Raw genomic sequence first — 27,736 nt, 5'->3', positions numbered from 1 at the left:
TCAAAAAAACACAATTTTCCCTTAATAACTCCATGCTGGCTTTTCTTAATTCACCCACATTTATCAATGTGACTATTAGTTTTGTCCCGGATTATTATTTCTAGAGGTTTTCCTACCACTGACGTTAAACTGACTGGCTTGTATTTACTGGGCTCATCCTTACACCCTTTCTTGAACAAGGATGTAGCATTTGAAATTCTCCAATCTTCTTGCACCACCCAAGTCTATGGAAAGACTGAAACATTATGGCCGGTGATTCTGCAAATCCCTCTCTCATGTCCCTCAGTATCCTTAGATACATCCCGTCTGGCCCTGGTGGTTTCTCAACTCTAACTACTCCAATATCATCTCCTTAAAAGGGGAGGCAGTAGCGTAGTGGTATTGTTGCTGGACTAGTAATCCAGAGACCCAGAGTCAAGCTCGGGGGGGTCCCGGGTTCAAATCCCACCATGGTGAAATTTGAATTCAATAAAAATCTGGAATTAGCAGTCTAAAGGTAACCATGAAACCATTGTTGATTGTCGTTAAAACCTATCTGGTTCACTAATGTCCTTTAGGGAAGGAAATGTGCCGTCCTTACCTGGTCTGGCCTACATGTGACTCCAGATTCACACCAATGTGGTTGACTCTTTAATGCTCAATGGGCAATAAATGCTGACCCAGCCAGCGATGCCCACATCCCAAGAACAAATAAAAATATTTCAAAATAATTCTGGTGTATTGATTCATAGAATATGAGGCACCGACCCTCTGAAAGAGCACCCTACTTAGGCTCACTCCCCCACCCCATTCCCATAACCCCACCCAACCTGTATATTCCTGGACATTAAAGGGCAATTTTAGCACGGCCAATCCACCTAACCTGCACATCTTTGGGCTGTGGGAGGAAACCGGAGCACCCGGAGAAAACCCACGCACACACGGGGAGAACGTGCAGACTCCGCACAGACAGTGACCCAAGCCGGGAATCGAACCACTGTCGATTGGATTTATTTATTGTCACGTGTACTGAGGTACAGTGGAAAGTATTTTTCTGTGAGAAGCTCAACAGATCATTAAGTACTTGAAAAGAAAAGGAAATAAAAGAAGATACATAATCGGGCAACACAAGGTACACAACACAATGTAACTACATAACACCGGCATCGGGTGAAGCATACAGGGTGTAGTGTTAATGAGGTCAGCCCATAAGAGGGTCGTTTAGGAGTCTGGCCTACATGTGAGGCAGCAGTACTAACCACTGTGCCACCCGTGCCGCCATCTGGTGTGGATGGCATCTTCACACACAAATAATTAATTTAATACTTCAGCTGTTCCCTCTGCCTTCACGAATAAATTCCGTTTTGGATTTTTTTTTGGATTTGTTCATGGGGCGTGGGTGTCACTGTGCCAGCATTTATTGCCCATCCCTAATTGCCCTCAAGGGGCAGTTAAGACTGAACCACATTGCTGTGGGTCTGGAGTCAAATGTAGGCCAGATCAGATAAGGACGGCAGAGTTCCTTTCTTAAAGGGCATTCGTGAACTAGATGGGTTTTTACAACAATCGACAATGGTTTCATGGCCATCACTTGACTTTTAATTCCAAATTTTATTTTATTGAATTAAAATTTCACCAATTGCATTGGCGGGATTTGAAACTGAGAGCCCAGAGCAGTACTCTGACTCTCTGGATTACTAGTCCAGTGTCAATACCACTACTCTACCAGCTCCCATACTACGCTACCGCCTCCCCATCAACCCAAATCCTCATTTTACAGCCCTTTTACTATTTCTGTGCCTGTAGAAGAGTTTGTAATTTTCTTTTCTGTTAACTGTCACTCCCTTTTCATACTCTGTCTTAGCTTCTGCTATTTGCATTTTCACCTCTCTGACCATTCTCTATTCAGCTTGGTTCTCAATTGCATTTTCACCAGCCTCCTGTGGGTAGCATGGTGGCACAGTGGCTAGCACTGCTGCCTCACTACACCAGAGAGTGGAGTTTGCACTTTCTCCCCATGCCTGCGTGGGTTTCCTCCGGGTGCTCCGGTTTCCACCCGCAGTCCAAAGATGTATAGGTTCTGTGGATTGGCCATGGTCAATTGTCCGTTGGTGTCGAGGGATGTACAGGTTAGGTTATGGGGATAGGGATGGGGAGTGGGTCGAGGTGGGGGGCTCGTTCGGAGGTTTGGTGCAGACTCGATGGGCCGAATGGCAGCCTCCCGCACTGTAGGAATTCTGTGGTTCCATAAGAACACTTTTTCTTTTATCTCTTTGTTCATCCGGAGACCTGTTCCGGAGATTGTTCACCCTGTCTTTCCCTTTCTAGGAAATATACTTGAGTGTGCGCAAACTATCCCTGTTTTGCAGACAGCCCATTGTTCAGCTCCCGGCTCTCTGCCAACCTTTCATTCCATTTTATCTGTCCCAGATCCATTCTTACCGCATTGAAGTTGGCTTTCCCCCAGTTCATTATTCTTCCTCTGGATTGCTCCCTGTCCTCTTCCATAGTCTGCCTGAAACGTGCAATACAATGATCCCCGAATTGTTCCCCTGCTGACACTCGATCTACTCGGCCCACCTCATTTCCAAGGAGCAGATCCAGTGGCCATTGGACTGGAAGCATACAGCTGAAGAAATGTTTCCTGAACACAACCCAGGAACTTTTGCCCCTTCACACTCCTACTATCCCAGTATACATTTGGTTCATTCAAGTCCCCCATTATAACCACTCTGAGATTTGTTTGCATCTCTTTGTAATTTCCATGTAAATTTGTTTCTCTACATTCTCCCCAGTGGTTGGTGGCCTGTAGACTACACTAAGCAATGAAATTGCACCTTTTCTTTGTTCCTTCAGGCAGCGCGGTGGCACAGTGGTTAGCACTGCTGCCTCACAGTACCAGGGACCCAGGTTAGCACTGCTGTCTCACAGCGCCAGGGTCCCAGGTTAGCACTGCTGCCTCACAGCGCCAGGGACCCAGGTTAGCACTGCTGCCTCACAGAGCCAGTGACCCGGGTTAGCACTGTTGTCTCACTGCGCCAGGGACCCAGGTTAGCACTGCTGTCTCACAGCGCCAGGGTCCCAGGTTAGCACTGCTGTCTCACAGCGCCAGGGTCCCAGGTTAGCACTGCTGTCTCACAGCGCCAGGGTCCCAGGTTAGCACTGCTGTCTCACAGCGCCAGGGTCCCAGATTAGCACTGCTGCCTCACAGCGCCAGGGACCCAGGTTAGCACTGCTGCCTCACAGCGCCAGGGACCCGGGTTAGCACTGCTGCCTCACAGCGCAAGGGATCCGAGTTAACACTGCTGCCTCACAGCACCAGGGACCCGGGTTAGCACTGCTGCCTCACATCACCAGGGGCCCGGGTTAGCGCTGCTGCCTCACTGCGCCAGGGCCCCGGGTTAGCACTGCTGCCTCACTGCACCAGGGACCCGGGTTAGCACTGCTGCCTCACAGCACCAGGGACCCGGGTTAGCACTGCTCCCTCACATCACCAGGGACCTGGGTTAGCGCTGCTGCCTCATTGCGCCAGGGGCCCGGGTTAGCACTGCTGCCTCACTGCGCCAGGGTCCCAGGTTAGCACTGCTGCCTCACATCACCAGGGTCCCAGGTTAGCACTGCTGCCTCACTGCGCCAGGGGCCTGGGTTAGCACTGCTGCCTCACAGCGCCATGGGCCCGGGTTAGCACTGCTGCCTCACTGCGCCAGGGACCCGGGTTAGCACTGCTGCCTCACAGCACCAGGGACCCGGGTTAGCACTGCTCCCTCACATCACCAGGGACCCGGGTTAGCGCTGCTGCCTCACTGCGCCAGGGGCCCAGGTTAGCACTGCTGCCTCACTGCATCAGGGTCCCAGGTTAGCACTGCTGCCTCACATCACCAGGGTCCCAGGTTAGCACTGCTGCCTCACTGCGCCAGGGGCCCGGGTTAGCACTGCTGCTTCACAGCGCCAGGGGCCCGGGTTAGCACTGCTGCCTCACAGCACCAGGGACCCGGGTTAGCACTGCTGCCTCACAGCGCAAGGGACCTGTGTTTGATTCCGACCTTAGGTAACTATGTAGAGTCTGCACGTTCTCCCTGTGCCTGCGTGGGTTTCCTCCGGGTGCTCCGGTTTCCTCCCACAGTCCAATGATGTGCAGGTTAGGTGAATTGGCCATTCTAAATTGCCCTAGGCAGTGGGAAAACTGATGGAGGCTGTAATACGGGATGAGATAAATATACGCTTAGAGAAAAATAAGTTAATACTAGACAGTCAGCATGGCTCTGTCAAGGGCAGGTCATGTCTGTTGGGGCTGTTTAGCACAGGGCTAAATCACTGGCTTTGAAAGCAGACCAAGGCAGGCCAGCAGCACGGTTCAATTCCCGTACCTGCCTCCCCGAACAGTGACGGAGTGTGGCGACTAGGGGCTTTTCACAGTAACTTCATTTGAAGCCTACTTGTGACAATAAGCGATTTTCATTTCATTTTCATGTCTGACAAATTTAATTGAGTTATTTGATTGGGTGACACAGGCAGTGGGTGAAGGTGGTGCCGTGGATGTTGTACATTTGGACTTTCAGAAAGCATTTGATACGGTGCCACATGGCAGGTTGGTTAGCATTAAAAATGTTTGGGATTGATGTGTCCTTGGCAGCATGGATTAGAAGTTGTCTAAGAGATAGGAAACGGAGGGTAGGTATAGATGGCATTTCTCAGACTGGAGAGAGTTGAAAGTGGTGTCCCCCAGGGCTCAGTGTGGGACCCTTGCTTTTTCTGATTTATGTAAATGATTTAGAATTGGGTGTTGAGGGCAAAATCTCTAAATTTGCAGATAGAACATAGAACGATACAGCGCAGTACAGGCCCTTCGGCCCACGATGTTGCACCGAAACAAAAGCCATCTAACCTACACTATGCCATTATCATCCATATGTTTATCCAATAAACTTTTAAATGCCCTCAATGTTGGCGAGTTCACTACTGTAGCAGGTAGGGCATTCCACGGCCTCACTACTCTTTGCGTAAAGAACCTACCTCTGACGTCTGTCCTATATCTATTACCCCTCAGTTTAAAGTTATGTCCCCTCGTGCCAGCCATTTCCATCCGTGGGAGAAGGCTCTCACTGTCCACCCTATCTAACCCCCTGATCATTTTGTATGCCTCTATTAAGTCTCCTCTTAACCTTCTTCTCTCCAACGAAAACAACCTCAAGTCCATCAGCCTTTCCTCATAAGATTTTCCCTCCATACCAGGCAACATCCTGGTAAATCTCCTCTGCACCCGCTCCAAAGCCTCCACGTCCTTCCTATAATGCGGTGACCAGAACTGTACGCAATACTCCAAATGCGGCCGAACCAGAGTTCTGTACAGCTGCAACATGACCTCCCGACTCCGCAACTCAATCCCTCTACCAATAAAGGCCAACACTCCATAGGCCTTCTTCACAACCCTATCAACCTGGGTGGCAACTTTCAGGGATCTATGTACATGGACACCTAGATCCCTCTGCTCATCCACATTTTCAAGAACTTTACCATTAGCCAAATATTCCGCATTCCTGTTATTCCTTCCAAAGTGAATCACCTCACACTTCTCTACATTAAACTCCATTTGCCACCTCTCAGCCCAGCTCTGCAGCTTATCTATATCCCTCTGTAACCTGCTACTTCCACACTATCGACAACACCACCGACTTTAGTATCGTCTGCAAATTTACTCACCCACCCTTCTGCGGCTTCCTCTAGGTCATTGATAAAAATGACAAACAGCAACGGCCCCAGAACAGATCCTTGTGGTACTCCACTTGTGACTGTACTCCATTCTGAACATTTCCCATCAACCACCACCCTCTGTCTTCTTTCAGCTAGCCAATTTCTGATCCACATCTCTAAATCACCCTCAATCCCCAGCCTCCGTATTTTCTGCAATAGCCTACCGTGGGGAACCTTATCAAACGCTTTGCTGAAATCCATATACACCACATCAACTGCTCTACCCTCATCTACCTGTTCAGTCACCTTCTCAAAGAACTCAATAAGGTTTGTGAGGCATGACCTACCCTTCACAAAGCCATGCTGACTATCCCTGATCATATTATTCCTATCTAGATGATTATAAATCTTGTCTCTTATAATCCCCTCCAAGACATTATCCACTACAGACGTGAGGCTCACCGGTCTATAGATGCCGGGGTTGTCTCTGCTCCCCTTTTTGAACAAAGGGACCACATTTGCTGTCCTCCAGTCCTCTGGCACTATTCCTGTAGCCAATGATGACATAAAAATCAAAGCCAAAGGTCCAGCAATCTCTTCCCTGGCCTCCCAGAGAATCCTAGGATAAATCCCATCAGGTCCCGGGGACTTATCTATTTTCAGCCTGTCCAGAATTGCCAACACCTCTTCCCTACGTACCTCAATGCCATCTATTCTATTAGCCTGCGGCTCAGCATTCTCCTCCACAACATTATATTTTTCCTGAGTGAATATTGACGAAAAATATTCATTTAGTATCTCGCCTATCTCTTCAGACTCCACACACAATTTCCCATCCCTGTCCTTGACTGGTCCTACTCTTTCCCTAGTCATTCGCTTATTCCTGACATACCTATAGAAAGCTTTTGGGTTTTCCTTGATCCTTCCTGCCAAATACTTCTCATGTCCCCTCCTTGCTCGTCTTAGCTCTCTCTTTAGATCCTTCCTCGCTACCTTGTAACTATCCATCGCCCCAACTGAAACTTCACACCTCATCTTCACATAGGCCTCCTTCTTCCTCTTAACAAGAGATTCCACTTCCTTGGTAAACCACGGTTCCCTCGCTCGACGCCTTCCTCCCTGCCTGACCGGTACATACTTATCAAGAACACGCAGTAGCTGATCCTTGAACAAGCCCCACTTATCCAGTGTGCCCAACACTTGCAGCCTACTTCTCCACCTTATCCCCCCCAAGTCACGTCTAATGGCATCATAATTGCCCTTCCCCCAGCTATAACTCTTGCCCTGCGGTGTATACTTATCCCTTTCCATCATTAACGTAAACGTCACCGAATTGTGGTCACTGTCCCCAAAGTGCTCTCCTACCTCCAAATCCAACACCTGGCCTGGTTCATTACCCAAAACCAAATCCAACGTGGCCTTGCCTCTTGTTGGCCTGTCAACATATTGTTTCAGGAAACCCTCCTGCACACACTGTACAAAAAACGACCCATCTATTGTACTCAAACTATATCTTTTCCAGTCAATATTTGGAAAGTTAAAGTCTCCCATAATAACTACCCTGTTACTTTCGCTCTTATCCAGAATCATCTTCGCCATCCTTTCCTCTACATCCCTAGAACTATTAGGAGGCCTATAAAAAACTCCCAACAGGGTGACCTCTCCTTTCCTGTTTCTAACTTCAGCCCATACTACCTCGGAAGAAGAGTCCCCATCTAGCATCCTCTCCGCCACCGTAATACTGCTCTTGACTAGCAGCGCCACACCTCCCCCTCTTTTGCCTCCTTCTCTGAGCTTACTAAAACACCTAAACCCCGGAACCTGCAACATCCATTCCTGTCCCTGCTCTATCCATGTCTCCGAAATGGCCACAACATCGAAGTCCCAGGTACCAACCCATGCTGCCAGTTCCCCTACCTTGTTTCGTATACTCCTGGCATTGAAGTAGACACACTTCAAACCACCTACCTGAACACTGGCCCCCTCCTGCGACGTCAAATCTGTGCTCCCGACCTCTATACTCTCATTCTCCCTTACCCTAAAACTACAATCCAGGTTCCCATGCCCCTGCTGCATTAGTTTAAACCCCCCCCCCAAAGAGCACTAACAAATCTCCCCCCCAGGATATTTGTGCCCCTCAGGTTCAGATGTAGACCATCCTGTCTGTAGAGGTCCCACCTTTCCCAGAAAGAGCCCCAGTTATCCAGAAATCTGAATCCCTCCCGCCTGCACCATCCCTGTAGCCACGTGTTTAAATGCTCTCTCTCCCTATTCCTCATATCACTATCACGTGGCTCGGGCAACAACCCAGAGATAACTCTGTTTGTTCTAGTTCTGAGCTTCCATCCTAGCTCCCTGAAAGCCTGCCTGACATCCTTGTCCCCTTTCCTACCTATGTCGTTAGTGCCAATGTGGACCACGACTTGGGGCTGCTCCCCCTCCCCCCTAAGGACCCGGAAAACACGATCCGAGACATCACGTACCCTTGCACCTGGGAGGCAACATACCAAACGTGAGTCTCTCACGCTCCCACAAAATCTCCTATCTGTGCCCCTGACTATAGAGTCCCCAATTACTAATGCTCTGCTCCTCTCCCCCCTTCCCTTCTGAGCAACAGGGACAGACTCCGTGCCAGAGGCCCGTACCCCATGGCTTACCCCTGGTAAGTCCCCCCCCCCACAAGTATCCAAAGCGGTATACTTGTTTCTCAGGGGAACGACCGCAGGGGATCCCTGCACTGACTGCTTTTTCCCAGTCCCTCTTACAGTTACCCACCTATCTCCAATCTTTGGTGTAACTAATTCCCTGAAGCTGCTATCTATGACCCCTTCTGCCTCCCGAATGATCCGAAGTTCTTCCAACTCCAGCTCCAGTTCCCTAACTCGGTCTTGGAGGAGCTGGAGATGGCAGCACTTCCTGCAGGTAAAATCAGCAGGGACACTAACTGCATCCCTCACCTCAAACATCCTGCAGGAGGAACATTGCACTCCCTTCCCTGCCATTCCTCTAACTTTCTACCAAGATCTGGCTAACAACTAAATTAAATTTTTTATAAAAAATAATAATAATATAATAAAATATGGTACTTACCTCAGACCAATGGGTTTTATTATTAGGTTAGAGGAGGAGGGCGGGTGGGAGACACTACACGTGTAGTGTCTCGGGTTTCCTCTCCACCAGAATTTATTGGTGAGGGTCTTCCCAGACGTCCGCGGGTCGACTTCCTGTTCCCGCCTAAAACACTAATTTAAAAAAAATAATAATTCTCAGCTCCTGCTGAAGTTGACTAACCAGCCAGCTCCACTCCCGCTGAAATCGACTGGCCTGCTTTGCAAAGACAAGTGCTTTTAAAGGACAGACTTACCTCCCAGCAACCACTCCCGCAATGCTCCCGCTGAAACTGACTCACCAGCTGTTCTCCCGCCGAAATCGACTGGCCTGCCCCTGCAAAGACAAGTGCTTTTAAAGGACAGACTTACCTCCCAGCAGCCACTTCCGCAATGCTCCCGCTGAAACTGACTCATCAGCTGATTCTCCCGACGAAATCGACTGGCCTGCCCCTGCAAAGACAAGTGCTTTTAAAGGACAGACTTACCTCCCAGCAGCCACTTCCGCACTGCTCCCGCTGAAACTGACTCACCAGCTGATTCTCCCGCCGAAATCGACTGGCCTGCCCCTGCAAAGACAAGTGCTTTTAAAGGACAGACTTACCTCCCAGCAGCCACTTCCGCACTGCTCCTGCTGAAACTGACTCACCAGCTGATTCTCCCGCCGAAATCGACTGGCCTGCCCCTGCAAAGACAAGTGCTTTTAAAGGACAGACTTACCTCCCAGCAGCCACTTCCGCACTGCTCCTGCTGAAACTGACTCACCAGCTGATTCTCCCGCCGAAATCGACTGGCCTGCCCCTGCAAAGACAAGTGCTTTTAAAGGACAGACTTACCTCCCAGCAGCCACTTACGCACTGCTCCCGCTGAAACTGACTCACCAGCTGATTCTCCCGCCGAAATCGACTGGATTTACCAAATAATACTAAGCTAAGGAGAATAGGGAAGTGTGAGGATGACGCTGAGCGACTTCAGAGGGATATTGACAAGTTGGCCAAATGGGCAGACACCTGGCAGATGAACTTCAACGCAGTGAAATGTGAGGTAATGCATTTTGGTAGAAGAAACACGGGGAGACAATACAGGCTCAATGGTACAACTTTGAGGGGAGTCCAGGAGCAGGGCGACCTCGGGGTTCAAGAGCATAATTCTCTGAAGGTGTTCAGACAAGTTGAAACAGTTGTTAAGAAGGCTTAGAGCATCCTTGGGTTTATAAATAAAGGCATAGAGTATAAAAGCAAGGAAGTGATGCTGCACCTCTACAAATCATTGGCCAGACCACATTTGGAGTATTGTGTTCAGTTCTGGGCACCTTATTTAAGGAAGGATGTTAAAGCCCTGGAGAGAGTGCAGAGGACATTTACTAGAATGATGCCAGGAATGAGGAATTTTAGATACAAGGAAAGATTGGAGAAATTGGGCTTGTTCTCCTTGGAGCCGAGAAGATTAAGAGGTGACCTTATTGAGGCGTTCAAAATTCTGCACAATTTTGACAGGGTAAAGAAGGACATTCTGTTTCCACTGGTTGGTATGTCAGTGACTAGGGGGGGGGTCACAATTTCAAGATGGTCAGCAAGAAGGGCGACACATGGCACAGTGGTTAGCACTGCAGCCTACGACGCTGAGGACACGGGTTCGGATCCCGGCCTTGGGTCACTGTCCGTGTGGGTTTTGCACATTCTCCCCGTGTCCGCATGAGTTTCACCCCCACAGCCCAAAGATGTGCAGGGTAGGTGGACTGGCCACGCTAAATTGGCCCTTAATTGTAAAAAAAAATAATTGGATACTCTAAATTTATTTTACACAAAAGATGGTCAGCAAGAGAGCTGGGAGTGAGATGAGGAAAAATGTCTTTACTCAGAGAGTTGTTGGGGTTTGGAGTGTGCTGCCTGGGAGAGTGGTGGAGGCGGATTCCATTGGAGGTTTCAAAACCGAGTTGGATATATATTTGAAAGTGATAAATTTAGAGTGCTGCGGAGAAAGGGCTGGGGAACGGGACTAGCTGGGTTGCTCTCTTGGGCACCAGTGCAGACACGATGGGCTGAATGGGCTCCTCTGTGCGGTAAATAACAAAACATTACCAACAGTTTTTTGAAATCTATATTGTGCCGTTCATAGATGTTTCAGAGCCTACATTAACATTTTATTGTTAAAATACCGATTCAAGCAAATTACTTCTTACTATTTCCTAATTTGACTTTATTCAATATTCAACATTGAAGAATTTACAATCATATACAAAATATGAAGCTGGTGATCATAATACAATCAGATGCTGGGAAGCATTGTCAAGCCACCAGTCTGAGTGTTGGAAAACAGAAGGGGGGCAGGTTGGGGTGTCAGGAAAGACTGGAGGATGACAGGCTCTCAGTCCTGAGAACAGGTAGCTTGTTGACGACTTCTCAAAGGTATGTAAAGAAGCATGAGGTATGGCGCAAAACGATTACTCCTCTTGAAAGTAATGGATGATAAAAGAAGAGAGTTGGTGACCAGCTTCAGGAAGTCACAGAAAGACCAGTCAAAGTCTCAGTCAAAGAATGAGGTACAAATCCTGGAATTGTGTCCGGAAAGGTTGGAGAACATAGATTTCCATGGAACACTTGAGGTTACCCGGTCCAATGGCTTCCTTTATCCCTCCTGCTCATCTTCTTTGATTAGTTATGCTAAACTTGTGCCTTCATGGGGCTGAGGCGAGCAGCAACAGAGGCTGGTTTACGTTATGTATCGAGGTTCTCTGTTATCTCAGTCCACCGAGGTTGAAAGGTCACCAGCGATACCTCCCAATCCGAGCCACTCCCCCCGGTTTTCTAACTGCCATTCGTTATTGAGCAATTCTTCCTCTGATGGCATGAAATGTTTCTCATAACCAGAGATAAAAGGGGCTCCTCCCCCCATTAATCTTGTGCTGCTGGGTGTCTGATTCACGTGGCTCTCACCCAGACAACGGGGGGCCTCTGGAGGTTTCTCCACACCTAGAGATGGAGTCTCTGACTCGGGAGTTATAATTTTAGTCCAATGCTGACCTTCCGTGCTGGGCTCTCTGTCTGTTTCCAGAGTGGAATTATTTCTCTTTATTATTGGAGCCTCAGAGTTCTCATTTTCAATCTCTTCCACTTCTGCAGGCACTGGCTCATCCATCGGGTAAAGGTGGTTTGCAATGTAATTGGCCTGATGATAGATAGGGAAAAAACAAAGATCAGAACTCATCGTTAACAGCAGTTTCTACTTGATTTTGTCAAAAAAAGGTTTAGTCATAAAATTTTGCAAAAAGATCACTTCATAATCGCCATTATGCAAAGTGTAATCCGGTACAGAATGTGGCTCTCTGAGGCACCTATAATTCGTAATTTTCACACAAACATTCTCTGGTGCAGGCAGAGTCTTTCACAGGTTCCATCCCCGGGTGTACAATGGTGTGAGGACACGAGACAGTGTCTTTCTCAAGCTGTAATGTGTCGCTCAGCACAAAGACCTAGACCGTGGAATGTGCCAGTTGGCAACACTTGGTTGTCAACAGCCCTTTGCACTGGAAGGTTACAAAGACCAAAGAGCATATTTCACTGGCCCTCCAGTAGCAGTTGATGTTTGTCTCGCTGGGCGTCCGTGGGAACAGTCCGTAGAGCATACAGTCCTGCTTCACAGGGTTACCCAAGCTGAGTCTCGACTGTTGCTCTTTTTAGCCTTAGTTTTATTAGCTCTGATTATGTCACCTTTGCTCACGAGTCGCTAGGTATCTTTCTGATACCGCCACGTGGTTCAAGCTCGAGTTATGATTAATAAGTCAGCACACCGCTTAGTAAGATTGAAATCAACGGTCATTGATTATATACAACAAGTAATGTTTACACAATAATCCTACTATCTATATCACTACCTACCACTACTGGCCAATACTTAACTTTTGGGGATGGCCCACCAGGTCAGGGAAACAAATGGTTTATCGAATTGGGTCTGGTCTGCGGGATTCAAAAGGCTGATACGGGTCGATGGCTAGGAATCTCTATCGGGTGGCGATCGCTGGAGTCAGACTTACTGTTTCTGGTCGATGTTCTTGCGAAGGTCTCGAGCAGGCGAAGAAGGGAGAGAGAGAGAGATCTGAACTTGGCCCCTCAATTTATAGGGCCCAGGGGCTTCCCGCCTCTCGGGGCGGCCCTTGACCCTGAGTCCCAAGTGATTGGACTTGTTCCCAATCACTGGGTTCGATATGCTCCAATAATGGGGCGATTCCTCGATCGGGGGGTGGTCGTTCACCTGTCTTTGTTTCGGCCACTGCAGGCGCCGACAGGTCTGGCCCGGCATTCAATTGCTAATTTGTAGCAATTGTTCCCGGGGATAGCCGATTAAACTGCAGATGGCTGGGTTGATGTGCTGCTAATGGTCGCAGGTATCGGTCTGGGCCGACTTCCCCAGAGCCGAATACGCTATTCTGTCTGCAGCTGTCCGTTTGTGTCCTGTTGGCTGCTTTTCCCATCAGCCTTTTCGGTTAGCCATTTTATATCGGGTTTTGGCCAAATTAATAGGGAATCAGCCATTTTAGGTGGCTACACGACAAAAATTACTGCATCTCTTTGCAGACCTTCTTTGCAAAATTACATTCTGGAAGGAAGTGGATAATGGTCACAGCCACCTTGAGGGTAACATGAGGCACCGTGTGCATGAAGGATCTGACAGGGAGTGCCCTTCCTACCACCTGCCAAACTAATTCTTGGGCCAGTTTGAACTGATAGCAGAAGCTCATCAGTCAACAGACCGTGAGCTGAAGATGGCAACACCATCCGTGTACAGGGAGGCCTGGACCCGAGTGCCTTCCCTGCTTGGGATTGTCAGCCTCTTAGGCCCATATCTTTCCTTTTTTTGTAATAAACATTTTATTGGGGTATTTTTGGTATAGTAAAAACAACAAAATAAACAATATACATGAAACCATAAATATAGTGCAAAAGCCATTTACCTCTCGTACAGGTCCCACCCTTATTGACCCCCTACTCTAAACTACTCTTCCCCCCCCACCCCGGTCTGCTGACAATGAATTTCACGCAAAGAAGTCGCCAAACGGTTGCCACCACCCATATCTTTCCTGATAGACTCAATTAAAGTTGAATACAGCACAAGAACATGAAATGAAAAATGAAAAAATGAAATGAAAATCGCTTATTGTCACAAGTAGGCTTCAAATGAAGTTACTGTGAAAAGCCCCTAGTCGCCACATTCCGGCACCTGTTCGGGGAGGCTGTCACGGGAACATGTGATGAATGTAGGAAGTTTTTATATAGATTGTAGTATATATCTGTTGCAGTAATATTATTGAAAGCCTGGGTTCAGACATGTATATATATATATTTGTTGCAGTGATATTTTCAAAAATCCTAGTTTAACATACAGGCAGGCGGTGAGTCTGCAAAAGATGAAATTAAGATGTTGTAACAGTGGGATAATTACTAATTTCAACCATTTACTTGTTTACAAAGAGAGGCTTAATGGAACTTTGTTATGATTTCTGGAGTTTACCTGGAGAGTAGATAATTTGAGACATTGTGTTTTGACTTAGGTAAGCATGTCATGGAACCTCTGAGTGAGATAGAGATTATGTAATCAATGGGAGGAGCCAAGTCTGTCTGTAGTTTTGAAGATTGATATACGTTTTGCAGTCTGCTAAGAGTTTTTAAGTTGAGCAGCAGTTTTGCCAAATGTCAGGTTGAGCAGGAATCTGACAAAGGCAGAAGCATTTGCAGGTTGTGCCTGGAAAGTTCTCTCTCTACTTTTCAGAAAGGAGCTCTACATAAGAAGACAGGAAGTATCCCCGTGTTTGCTAACTTTATTTACCAGTGGCTTATGACCTGTAATAGGTTTGCTTATTTGGAGATAGCGAAGGAATAAGTTCGTAGTTGAAGGGTTTCCTTTTATTTTTAAGAATTGTTTAACTATTAAAGCTATTTTCCGTCATGTTAATGTGGTTACACCTGTGTTAATAATAAACTTGTTGACTTCCGGTGGCGGCCATGGAGTGAGTGGTCGCTCATTTGGTGGCTCCCACTCAAGGCGGATTGTTTTGGTCGTTTTCCTGTGCTAAGGGCATAGTATTTGAGGGCAATAGGTACAGCCGTGCCTGGGGAAGGTAATACTCCTCTGGTATGGTTGGTGGACAAGGAGTGGTGCAAGAAAGAAAGGGCAGTAGGAGCAGGAGAGTCTGCATGCTGCATCATAGGAAAAGAGGCCGGAGGACAAGGGGGTGTGCTGCCTGCCTAGTGGTCGTTTCAGCAGTTCTTGAACAACGAGTTCAGCAGAGGAGAGAGGCCCTGGACGCCCTGGCCGAGGTGGTGGAGCCTCTAGGATTGAGTGAGTTTAGCAGAGGCTCGAGTCCCAGGGCCAAGCTACCCAGAAAGTGGAGGAGGCAGTGGGGGAGCACGAGGAGCAGGTGGCCTTGTTGGTGGCAGAGTTGGGAGTGATGCGGGACAGCCACAAGAGGCTGAGGGAGAAGGTGGATGATCTGGAGATTCGCTCCAGAGGAAAAACCTAAGGATTGTCGGGATGCCTGAAGGTGCGGAGGCCGCTGTGTATGTGGCAGGGATGCTGGAGATGTTGATGGGAGAGAGAGCCTTCGATCAGCCTCGCGAGGTGGACCGAGCGCACAAGGTGCCGAGGAGGAGGCCCCAGGCGGGCAGACAAGCCGCCGAGGGTGATGGTGGTGCGGTTGCACAGGGTGCCGAGGAGGAGGCCCCAGGCGGGCAGACAAGCCGCCGAGGGTGATGGTGGTGCGGTTGCACAGGGTGCCGAGGAGGAGGCCCCAGGCGGGCAGACAAGCCGCCGAGGGTGATGGTGGTTCGGTTGCACCGTTTTCTGGACAAAGAGTAGATCGACGGGCAAGGCAGATCACAAAATGTACCTGGGAAAGTAACGAGCTGCGGGTGTACCAGGAGCTGGTGAAGAGGAGGGCCGGGTTTAATTGGATTAATTAACTTGGGGGTGAAGTTTGGGGTATTGTACCCGGCCTGTCTGGGTGACTTTCCAGAAGCAAGAGCCTTATTTTGACACTAGAGTCAGCGATGGAATTTATGAGGGACAATGGACAGGGAGGAGTGTGAGGACATTGAATTTTGGAAGCGTTTTGTGCGCTTCTAAAGTGTTTGGTGGTGGGTTTTCTGGGGCAGGTCCTTGCGGGGGAGCAGTGAAAGTGAGTGTTCTTTTTGTTACTCTTTCGAGATTGGCGGTTGAGTTGGTTGGGGGGGGAACTGAACTGAGGAAGGGTGGTTGGAGGCCTTGGGTGGGGGCCACAATGCTGTCTGGGCGGGCTAGTTAACCGGAAGTGGGGATTGCCAGGAGGAAGGCATGGTGGGGGGGGGGGGTGGAGTTGGTCCTTTGAGGGTGGGGGAGGAGGGTTGGTGACATGGGTGTGGTTGGTGTGGCGCAGCTGGGAAGGGATCGATGACGGTGGACATTGAGGGCGGACCTGGGGGATCACGAAATGCAGGCCAGGTGCTGGCCCAAAAAAGGATATGGTGGGGGGAGGGGGGGCGTGGGGGGAGCTGTTCAGTTCTGGGCTACTCCATGTCTTCTACTCTGAACATTGAGAAGTTTGATTAAAACATCATGGAACATGGAAGTCCTCACCTGTGGGGAGTGGCCAGTGACTCTGCTGTTTCTTGGATCTGGAATTTTCTGGCAACACCACTGAGGTAAGTAGAAGGCACCGCAGCTTTGTATCCTGAAAGACATGCAGCAAGAATAGACAGTCAGCCTGTTTAACTGCCCCACCATTTACTTACTTTAGTTCAATAACTCTTGAGTACCCTTGCCTCACAGAAATCTATCAATCTCAGTATTGGAATTGTCAATTGACCCTCAACCTCAATGACAGAGCGTACCAGATTTCCACTGTGGAAAGGAGGACTTCATTCCATCTACCTGAATGGCCTAGTTCTAATTTTCAGATTATGGCCCCTTGTTCTGGACTCCCCTACCAGAGGAAATAGGCCACACGGGGTTACATAGAAGATGTAATACATAAAGCACAGGAACAGCCCACGTGTCAATGCTGTACTTGAACCTCCTTTTGCCCTACTTCACCTCACACTACCAGAATACCCTTCTATTCCTTTCTCCTCATGTCCCTCCCCTGTCTGACTGCCACTTAAATGAATCAATTCACCGTAACTGCTCCTTGTGCTGACAAGTTCCACTTTCTCACCACTCTCTGGGCCCTCACAGCACAAGGCGCTAGTCCAACATTCAGTGCATTGAATCACCCAGGGGGGTGGCTGACACATGCTGAGGGGCGAGTGGGGTGGAAGATGTGAGGTTTGGGGCCAGGGTTCTTGACGTTTCACACAGACACAGCTAGGTAGTTGGTAACACAGATGATTGGAGAAATTATTGCCATCTCAGCATGCCTGTTCAAATGTGGTACAAATCACATCTGACAGTACCAGAGATCGTTAACATACATCTTGTGTGGATACAGGCTGAGCTGTCTTTTTAAATTTAACCCCTCTCTATTACTTATCAGTATTGGGCATGGTGCAAACTCATTGCAGTACCTGTGTAATATTTTAGCAAATCAGCAAGGTATTGGTGAAGAGTGATGGCAGGACCTCACCCATGGAACTTCATCCGAAGCTCACTCAGCTGGGCTCCAGCGGACCACCTTCTCCCTCTGCTTTCTTTCCACTGCCTAGTACAGATATCACCCCGATATCAGAGGAAATTTGAGAAAGGATGAAGTGAGGGCACACAACAAATCTGTGAGTGCACTCACACATGCAGGCACACACCAACACACATGTTTCCCCGTGACGATCAGTATCTATTCATATGCAAGCACAAGTGTAAAGAAGAGGTAACATCAAAGTAGCATTTGACCGACTCTGGCATCAAGGAGCCCAAACAAAATTGGAGTCAGTGGGAATCCGATGTGGGGGGGGGGGGGCGCTCTTGGTTGGAGTCATACCTGGCACAGAGGAAGATAGCTGTGGTGGTTGGAGGTCAATAATCTGAGTTCCTCAGGATAGTGTCCTAGGCACAACCATCTTCAGCTGCTTCATCAATGACCTTCCTTTCATCATAAGGTCAGAAGTAGGGATGTTTGCGGATGACTGCACAATGTTCAGTACCATTCGCGACTCCTCAGGTAATGAAGCAGTCCATGTCCAAATGCAGCAAGACCTGGACAATATCCGGGCCTGGGCTGACAAGTGGCAAGTTACACAAGTGCCAGGCAATGACCATCTACAAGAAAGGATCTAACCACCGCCCCTTGGCATTCAATGGCATTACCATTGCAGAATCCCCTACAGTCAACATCCTGGGGTTACCATTAATCAGAAACTGAACTGGACCCATCAACATAAATACTGTGGCTACCAAGGCAGGTCAGAGGCTCGGAATCCTACGGCAAGTAACTCACCTCCTGATCCCTCCCAAAGCCTATCCACCATCTATAAGGCACAAGACAGCGGGGCAGGTAGTGCAGGAATCTCCTGTGGCCATTCCCCTGCAGAACAGATATACCATTTTGGATACTGTTGAGGGGAATGGCCTCGCAGGGGAATACAGCAACAGCCAAACTCGAGGCACCACAGTTGGTTCTGCTACAGAGGGGAGGGGTAATAAGTGAAAAATGGAAATCGCTTATTGTCACAAGTAGGCTTCAAATGAAGTTACTGTGAAAAGCCCCTAGTCGCCACATTCCGGCGCCTGTTCAGGGAGACTGGTACAGGAATTGAACCTTGCTGCTGGCCTGCCTTGGTCTGCTTTCAAAGCCAGTGATTTAGCCCTGTGCTAAATAGCCCCAGTGCAATAGTTATAGGGGATTCAATTGTAAGGGGAACAGACAGGCGTTTCTGTGGCTGCAAACGATACTCCAGGATGGTATGTTGCTTCCCTGGTGCTAGGGTCAAGGGTGTCTCGGAGCGGGTACAGGACATTCCGGAGGGGGAGGGTGAACAGCCAGTGCCCATGGTTCACATCGGTACCAACAACATCGGTAAAAAAAGGGATGAGGTCCTAAAAGCAGAATACAGGGAGCGAGGAAGGAAGTTAAGAAATCGGACCTCGAAGGTAGTGATCTCAGGATTAATACCGGTGCCACGTGCTAGTCAGAGTAGAAATGACAGGATATATAGGATGAATAAATACGTGGCTGAAGAGATGGTGTCAGGGGGAGGGTTTCAGATTCCTGGGGCATTGGGACCGGGTCTGGGGGAGGTGGGATCTGTACAAACTGGACGGGTTACACCTGGGCAGGACTGGAACTGATGTCCTAGGGGGGTTATTTGCTCGAGCGGTTGGGGAGGGTTTAAACTAATATGCCAGGGGAGTGGGAACCTACGCAAGGAGTCAGAGACAGAGGGAGCAAGGACAAAAGCAAAAGGTAGAAAAGTGAATAAGAAAAGTGATAGGTGGAGAAACCAAGGACAAAATTCAAACAGGGCCAGAGAGAAAAATATTGGGAGCAAGACAAACATTGTGAAAAAGACAAACTTAAAGGCTCTGTGCCTTACTGCACGGAGCATTTGCAATAAAGTCGATGAACTAATCACGCAGGTAGATATAAATGGGTATGATATAATTGGGAGACATGGCTGCAGGGTGAACAGGGATGGGAACTGAATGTCCCAGGGTTCTCAGTATTTAGGAAGGACAGGCATAAAGGAAAAGGTGGTGGCGTGGCCCTGCTGGTTAAAGAGGAAATTAACACAATAGTGAGAAAGGATATTAGCTCTGACAATGTGGAATCTGGATGGGGAGAGTTGAGAAATACCAAGGGACAAAAAACATTAGTGGGTGTCATATATAGACCCCCAAACTGCACTGGTGAGGTTGGGAATGGCATTAAACAAGAAATTAGAGATGCATGTAATAAGGGAATATCGATGATCATGGGTGATTTTAATCTTCACATAGATTGGGCAACTCAAATTAGCCACAATGCCGTAGAGGAGGAATTCCTGGAGTGTATACGGGATGGTTTTCTTGACCAATATGTGGAGGAACCAACTAGAGAGCAGGCCATCTTAGACTGGGTACTGTGTAATGAGAAGGGAATCATTGCCAATCTGGCTGTACGAGGCCTCTTGGGGATGAGCGACCATAACATGATAGAATTTTTTATCAAGATGGAGAGTGAAGTAGTTGATTCGGAGACTAGGGTGCTGAATCTTAATAAAGGGAATTATGAGGAAATGAGGCATGAGTTGGCCTTGATAGATTGGGGAGAGTTACTTAAAGAGATGACAGTGGATAGACAATGGCAAACATTCAAGAAACGCATGGAGGATCTACAGCAACTGTTCATTTCTGTCTGGCACAAAAGCAAAGGGGGTAGGAGGGCCAATCCATGGCTTTCAAAGGAAATTAGAAATAGTATCCGATACAAGGAAGAAGCATACAGATTGGCCAAGAAAAATAATAGGTCTGAGGATTGGGAGCAGTTTAGAATTCAGTAAAGAAGGACGAAGGGATTGATTAAGGGAGGGAAAGTACAGCACGAAAGGAAGCTTGCAGGGAACATAAAGACTGACACTAAGAGTTTCTACAGATATGTGAAGAGAAAGAGATTGGTAAAGAGAAAGGTAGGCCCACTACTGACAGAAACAGGGGAATAAATAATGAGGGACAAAGAAATGGCTGAGCAAAGAATACATACTTTGGTTCTGTCTTCACAAAAGAGGACACAAATCAGATACCAGAAATGTTGGAGAATGAAAGGTTTGTGAGAGGGATGAACTGAGGGAAATCAACATTAGTAGAGAAATGGTGCTGGGAAAATTGATGGAATTGAAGGCGGATAAATCCCCAGGGCCTGAGAATCTGAAGATAGAACATACAGTGCAGAAGGAGGCCATTCAGCCCATTGAGTCTGCACCGACCCACTTAAGCCCTCACTTCCACCTTATCCCTGTAACCCAATAACCCCTCCTAAACTTTTTGGTCACCTTTATTTGGCAATTTATCATTGCCAATCCACCTAACCTGCACGTCTTTGGACTGTGGGAGGAAACCGGAGCACCCGGAGGAAACCCACGCAGACACGGGGAGAACGTGCAGACTCCGCACAGACAGTGACCCAGCGGGGAATTGAACCTGGGACCCTGGCGTTGTGAAGCCACAGTGTTATCACTTGTGCTACCGTGCTGCCTTAGACTGCATCCCAGAGTGCTTAAGGAGGTGGCTCTGGAAATAGTGGATGCATTGGTGGTCATCTTCCGGGATTCTATAGACTCTGTAACTGTCCCTGCAGATTGGAGGGTCGCTCACGTCACTCCGATATTCAAAAGGCAGGTCGAGAGAAAGGGAATTATAGACCAGCAAGCTGAACATCGGTAGTGGGGAAAATGCTTGAATCCATTATCAAGGACTTTATAGCGGAACATTTAGAAAGCAGTGGCAGGATCAGTCAGAGTCAGCATGGATTTATGAAGGAAAATCATGCTTGACAAATCAGTTGGAATTTTTTGAAGAGGTAACCAGTACAGTCGACAAGGGAGAACCAGTCGATGTGGTATATTTGGACTTTCAGAAGGCGTTTGACAAAGTCCCGCTTAAGAGATTATTGTGTAAAAGTAAAGCGCATGGGATTGGGGGAAATGTGTTCAGGTGGATAGAAAACTGGTTGGCAGGCAGGAAACAAAGAGTAGGAATTAATGGGTCCTTTTCAAATTGGTAGGCAGTAACCAGTGGGGTACCACAGGGATCGGTGCTGGGACCCCAGCTATTCACAATATATATTAATGATTTGGCTGAGGCAACAAAATGTAACATCTCAAACTTTGCAGATGATACCAATTTGGTGGGAGGGTGAACTGTGATGAGGATGCAGGGATCCTACAGCATGATCTGGACAGGTTGGGCGAGTGGGCAAACCAATGGCAGATGCAGTATAATTTGGTTAAGTGTGAGGTTATTCATTTTGGAAGCAAAAACAGGAAGGCAGATTACTACCTGAATGGTTGTAAATTGGGAGAGGGGAGAGTGCAGCGGGACCTGGGTGTCCTTGTGCACCAGTCGCTGAAGGTAAGCTTGCAGGTGCAGCAGGCGGTAAAGAAGGCTAATGGTATGTTGGCCTTCATTGCGAGAGGTTTCGAGTATAGAAGCAGGGATGTGTTGCTGCAATTGTACAGGGCCCTGGTGAGGCCACACCTGGAATAGTGTGTGCAGTTTTGGTCTCCTTCTCTGAGGAAGGATGTTCTTGCTCTCGAGGGAGTGCAGCGAAGGTTTACCAGACTGATTCCAGGGATGGCGGGACTGTCATATGAGGAGAGATTGACTAGGTTGGGATTGTTCTCGCTGGAGTTCAGAAGAATGAGGGGGGATCTCATAGAGACTTATAAAATTCTAACAGGACTAGACAGGGGAGATGCAGGGAAGATGTTACCAATGATGGGTGTGTCCAGAACCAGGGGTCACAGCCTGAGGATTCAGGGTAAACCATTTCGGACAGAGATAAGGAGACATTTCTTCACCCAGAGAGTGGTGAGCCTGTGCAATTCATTACCACAGGAAGTAGTTGGTGCTAAAACTTTGAATATATTCAAGAGGCGGCTGGATATAGCACTTAGGGAGAATGGGATCAAAGGCTATGGGGAAAAGCAGGATTAGGCTATTGAATTGGATGATCAGCCATGATCGTGATGAATGGCGGAGCAGGCTCGAATGTATCTATGTTATTCAGGAGTGTCGTGGAATACTCTCCATTTGCCTGGATGAGTGCAGCTCCAACAGCACTTAAGAAGCCCGACACTAAGCAGGACAAAGCAGCCCACTTTATTTTTTTTTATTTTCCCAATTAATTTTTTCCAATTAAGAGGCAATTTAGCATGGCCAATCCACCTGCCCTGCACATCTTTGGGTTGTGGAGACGAAACCCACTCAAACACGGGGAGAATGTGCAAACTCCACACGGACAGTGACCCAGAGCCGGGATCGAACCTGGGACCTCGGCGCCGTGAGGCAGCAGTGCTAACCACCATGCTGCCCGGCAGCCCACTTTATTGGCACCCCTTCCACAGACACTCGCTCCCTCTACCACCGGCGCACAGTAGCAGCATTGTGCACCATCTATGGATGGACCGCAGGAACTCACCAAGGCTCCCATGCAGCGCCTTCCAAATTGTTAGAGAGTCATTTTGAGTACAGAGTATTCTTCTAAATCTTCTTCTCTCCTGATTAATTGTTTTATTGGCGTCTGTTGAGGGTTCTGACCATGAACAACTTTGGGTGGCTTTTTCAATCTGCAAGAGGTGCATTGTAAGCCAGACCTGTTTTTGCTAGAGCTCCTGTTTTCATAGTTATTACTGTTACTACTGTCCTGCTAAGTTACTGTTGCTGCTAAACTTGTTATTTATTTATATAAAGAGCCTCTTTTAAGCAACACATTTGGCTACTTTCTTTGTGGTCTCAAGCTACCACTTGACTGCAACGATCTAGAAGGACAAGGGCAGCAGATACATGAGAACACACAGCCTCCTGTCTTGGGAATATATCACCGTTCCTTCACTGTGGCTGGGTTAAAGTCCTGGAACTCTCTCCCTAACAGCACAATGGGTGTACCTACAGCTCACTGTCTGCAGCGATTCAGAAAGGCAGCTCACCACCACCTTCTCAAGGGCAATTAGGGATGGGTAATAAATGCTGGCCCAGCCAGCGACGCACACACCTGTAAATATTTTTTTTAAAATTCAGCGATACAAACACCTGGTTGAACAGCTTACAGACATTTTCTCCAAGGTGCCGAGTTTCAGTAAGTGGGAGGAGACTGACTCACCTTTGTTCACAGTATGTGCAGAAAAGGAGACCAATCACTCCGACCAGCACAGAGCACGATAGCAGCACCGCAGCAATCCAGAACAGGATCTGCGAACCTGAACACAAAATAAAGCAGCACTAATATTAGAATCTAAACAACGGGCACTCTCACTCGAGTGAAACGAGGCCGGTGAATAGCGGGAGAGGCGGAAAACGAGAACCGTGCCAGGCGCCAGTTTGCGATGCAACCTGCCCGCTCCCGTAGGCGAAATCGGGATCCCGCCGGAGCGAGGCGAGAAACCAATTATCACCACTTAAGCCCAATTTCCAGACACTCAACGAGAGCAACTCCATATCCAGCGGCCTCCCGTGATTTAATGCCCTCTCCAGCACGTGGTCACGCTGGCGCCAATTTGTACTCCTTTTTAAAAAATTGAACTTGGCGAAAGGGCTTCTGTGGGGAGCCAAGGATGTGAGTAACCATCTTTTCTCACAGGCAAAGAGCCCGGGGGCGCTGGGATTGCTGCACCTGTGCTCGGCGGGGTTGAGGGGACCCTCGCTGGTGGTGGGGGACTCTTTGCAGAGTGGGCCGCAATCGGAGGATGGGGGGGGGTGGGACCGTGCACAGCACCACCCTGCCAAGCCCTGGATCGTGTTTACCCATTCCAGGGGCAACCCTGTTCGTCTGCCCCACCAACCACCCATAATCCCCGCCGACTGTCGAGGCCTTTGGCTGTGCGGCTGAAGGCTATCGCCAATCGGGAATTGGCAATCGTGGTTAAATGAGCACTTCACACAACCCAAGTGGATTCCCGTGGGTGGGCGGGCCAAGTAGCATGTGGGAGTCACTGTCCAGCATCCCAATCAGACCGCGATGCCTGGACACTGTGCTTAAACACTGCGGGGAGGCAACACCACACACCCAGGGGATGGGACACCGCTCCGGGGACATGTCCATGGCCGGAGGGTAGGTGAGTACCATGGGGAGGGCGGATGCCTGGAGAGGTGGGCCAAGGGTTCGGAGGTTGGGCTGCTGGCTGCCCCTGCATTATCTGGCTCTGCCAGCCCTGGCGGTTCCCCAGGGTCCGCACCATCATGTCGACGCCCTCGGCGATGCTCCTTAGTGACTGGGCCATGCTCTGCAGTTCCTCGACAATGTTCACCTGCGACTGGGACAAGCTCCGCAGCGCCTCAGACATTCCCATCTGAGAGTGGGACATGTCCCGCAGAACCTCATCAAGGTCAGCCTGGTACCGGGTAACATCCCCCAGAGAGGCGGACATTCTGCCGTGACCCTCAGCTATGGCCTTCACCGACAGCGTCACGCCTTGGACACTGGATCTGTTCTCGTTGGAGTTTAGAAGGGTGAGGGGGGATCTTATTGAAACTAACAGGATACTGCGAGGCCTGGATAGAGTGGACGTGGAGAGGATGTTTCTACTTGTAGGAAACTGGAACCAGAGGACACCATCTCCGACTAAAGGGACGATCGTTTAAAACAGAGATGAGGAGGAATTTCTTCAGCCAGAGGGTGGTGAATCGGTGGAACACTTTGCCGCAGAAGGCTGTGGAGGCCAAATCACTGAGTGTCTTTAAGAGATAGATGGGTTCTTAATTAATAAGGGGATCAGAGGTTATGGGGAGAAGGCAGGAGAATGGGGATTGAATGGCGGAGCAGACTCGTTGAGCCGAGTGGCCTAATTCTAATTCTGCTCCTATGTCTTATGGTCTTAACAGTACCTTGTGTCCTGAAGTTTACGTATGGCCCTCTTTCGCCCTCTCCCACAATGGTGGACGCAGTCATCCAGATCCTGTAAGAACTGTCAGGCTCCAAGTTCAGCAATGTGTATCTGTCTATTGTACAACTTATATTCAAAGCTGTAAGAAAGAATTAAGACTTATGAAAAGGCCAGGGATAGCAGGGTGATATTCATTGTTCCACTGTCTCTTGGGGCTGCCATAGAGGATTCACAGTAGATAGTCACCCTCTATACATTATACCAGTAGCAAATCTTTTGGTGTGTGACCAGATGAGTGATTTGTGCATCTTATTGAATGAAGGGGTCAATTGTGCAGAAGTGTTGTCATCCAAGATTCACACATTCACTGTCCTGTAGACTGACTGGAGCACGATTAGGAGCCCTTCGTTTATCTACTTCTCTAGCCTGGGGTCCTGAGGCGCACAGTGTCACCTCAGACAACTCACCAAGGATAGGGGCTTCACACTGAGCATCCCAGAAAACTCACCGCGACAACCCCAGCAACTACTCCTGGTACAATATGTTTGTAGGTTCAAATATGAGGATTGTTGAGTGACCTGTTGCTCCTGTGGAGTGCTCTGTACACTGTCACATCAATTATACCTGCTGTCATTGTCGGGCTGAAGCAGGACTTGAGGTGTGATCATTCGAAACAGGAGTAAGGAGGCTACTCCAGGCGTGGGGGTCTCAGTTGTAGCCCACATTCCATTTGTTTTGTGATTCATGTACCAGTACACCCACCTCCCTCTCCATGATTTCTCCTGCCCCTCTCCATTTGTAAACTCTTTCCATCCTCTTTACACCTTGCAGTCTTATCGATCTTTGTATCATCAGCAAGCCTGGCTACAATATAGTCTGTCTCTTCATCCAAATCATTGATATAGGTAAATAATTGAGGTCCCAACAATGATCCATGTGTCTCTCCACTCGTTACAGTTTGCCAGTCTGACAATGACCCATTTATCCTCACTGTCTGTTTCTTTTTAGTGAGCCATTCCTCTATCCATGCGAATATATCACCTCCTGCACCAGGAATCCTTACTTGGTGCAGTCAGCTTTTGCGTGCTATCTTTTCGAATGCCTTTTGGAAATCCAAATACACTACATCTACTGGTTCTCCTTTGTTACATTCTCAAAGAACGCTTAATAAATTTGCCAAACACGATTTCCCTTTCATAAAATCATGTTGACTCTACCTTGTTATATTATGATTTTCTAAATGTCTTGCTACAATGTCCTTCATGGATTCTAACATTTTTCCAATAACAGATGTTATGTTACTGACCTACTGTTCCCTGCTTTCTGTCTCCCTCCTTTCTTGAACTGAGGGTGTAACAGTTGTAGTTTTCTAACCTGTGGGAGCTTTCCAAATTTTGGGGAATTTAGGAAGATTACAATTGGGCGGCACGGTGGCACAGTGGTTAGCACTGCTGCCTCACAGCTCCAGGGTCCCGGGTTCAATTCCAGCCTCAGGTGACTGTGCGGAGTCTGCACATCCTCCCCGTGTCTGCATGGGCTTCCTCCAGGTGCTCCGGTTTCCTCCCATAGTCCAAAGATGTGCAGGTTAGGTGGATTGGCCATGATCAATTGCCCCTTTTGTCCAAAAGGTTAGGTGGGCTTAAGTAGGGTGCTCTTTCCAAGGGCCAGTGCAGACTCAATGGGTTGAATGGCCTCCTTCTGCACTGTAAATTCTATGATCAATGGATCAAGTATCTCTGCAGCCACTTCCTTTAACACGTTAAGGTGTAGACCAGTGTTCTTCAAACTCGGGGGCGCGACCCGCGGGTGGGTCGCGGGCGGGTCCCGGAGCCATCCTTCGCGGCGCTCCCGACCGCGCAAATCCCCGTGCAGCAGCCGGCTTTTAATAACGCCGGCTGCAAGCGGCCATTTAAAATGGCCGCGAACATGTAAAAAAAAATTCGACCGCATTCGATCATCGGCGCGCATGTGCAGTGCTGCCGTTATTTTTTTAAACGGTCGCCGTTTTTTGTTTTACAAGTTCAGGTTTTTAAAATTCATTTTATTCATTAAATTTTTATTTTTTTCATTTATTTTATTCATTTTTTTTTTACAAGTTCGGGGGGGCTTTTATTCATTTTATTAATTTATTTTATTCATTTTATTTTTTTCCCATTTATTTTATTTTAAAATAAAATTTTACGGAAAAAAATGCAGAACTTTGGACAGATGGAGACTCCAGACTTTCTGACACCGGACGGCTTCACTTTCATCCAACAGGTTCCATTGGAGGAGCGTGCATGAGGGCCAAAGGGATCCAAAACCATTAGTCCATCATTCCATTAGTTTTCCTGGTACTTTTTCTCTAGTGATTATTTTAGTCTTATAGAATTCACAGTGCAGAAGGAGGCCATTCAGCCCATCAGTTCCTCCCTCCTCTTTCCATCCTGCTTTTCCAGTGTTCCTGGGCTGCCTTTTGTGAAGACAGACACAAAATACAAA

General features: G+C 48.3%; 1 protein-coding gene and 1 long non-coding RNA gene across 6 annotated transcripts in view; one reads left to right on the top strand and one right to left on the bottom strand.

Moving 5' to 3' along the window:
- The window catches only part of LOC140403128 (uncharacterized), a 437,756-nt gene that overhangs the window by 5,494 nt on the left and 404,526 nt on the right, over positions 1 to 27,736 (top strand). The gene's annotated exons all lie outside the window — the stretch shown is intronic.
- The window catches only part of LOC140403125 (interleukin-12 receptor subunit beta-2-like), a 182,832-nt gene continuing 165,985 nt past the window's right edge, over positions 10,890 to 27,736 (bottom strand). For all 5 annotated transcript variants that reach the window (XM_072490770.1, XM_072490771.1, XM_072490772.1 and 2 more), the window contains 4 exons: positions 25,257 to 25,394; positions 23,536 to 23,632; positions 16,386 to 16,479; positions 10,890 to 11,945 (listed from right to left, as the gene is read on the bottom strand). In XM_072490770.1, the coding sequence (XP_072346871.1) occupies positions 11,520 to 11,945; positions 16,386 to 16,479; positions 23,536 to 23,632; positions 25,257 to 25,394 (755 nt within the window). In that variant the 3' untranslated portion in view covers positions 10,890 to 11,519. The remainder of the gene's footprint in view (positions 11,946 to 16,385; positions 16,480 to 23,535; positions 23,633 to 25,256; positions 25,395 to 27,736) is intronic.

The sequence above is a fragment of the Scyliorhinus torazame genome, chromosome 27 (genome assembly GCF_047496885.1).
Source record: "Scyliorhinus torazame isolate Kashiwa2021f chromosome 27, sScyTor2.1, whole genome shotgun sequence".
In the NCBI taxonomy this organism is placed as follows: Eukaryota; Metazoa; Chordata; class Chondrichthyes; order Carcharhiniformes; family Scyliorhinidae; genus Scyliorhinus; species Scyliorhinus torazame.
The sequence above is the reverse complement of the archived record's forward strand: the minus strand, read 5'-3'. Positions and strand labels throughout refer to the sequence as shown.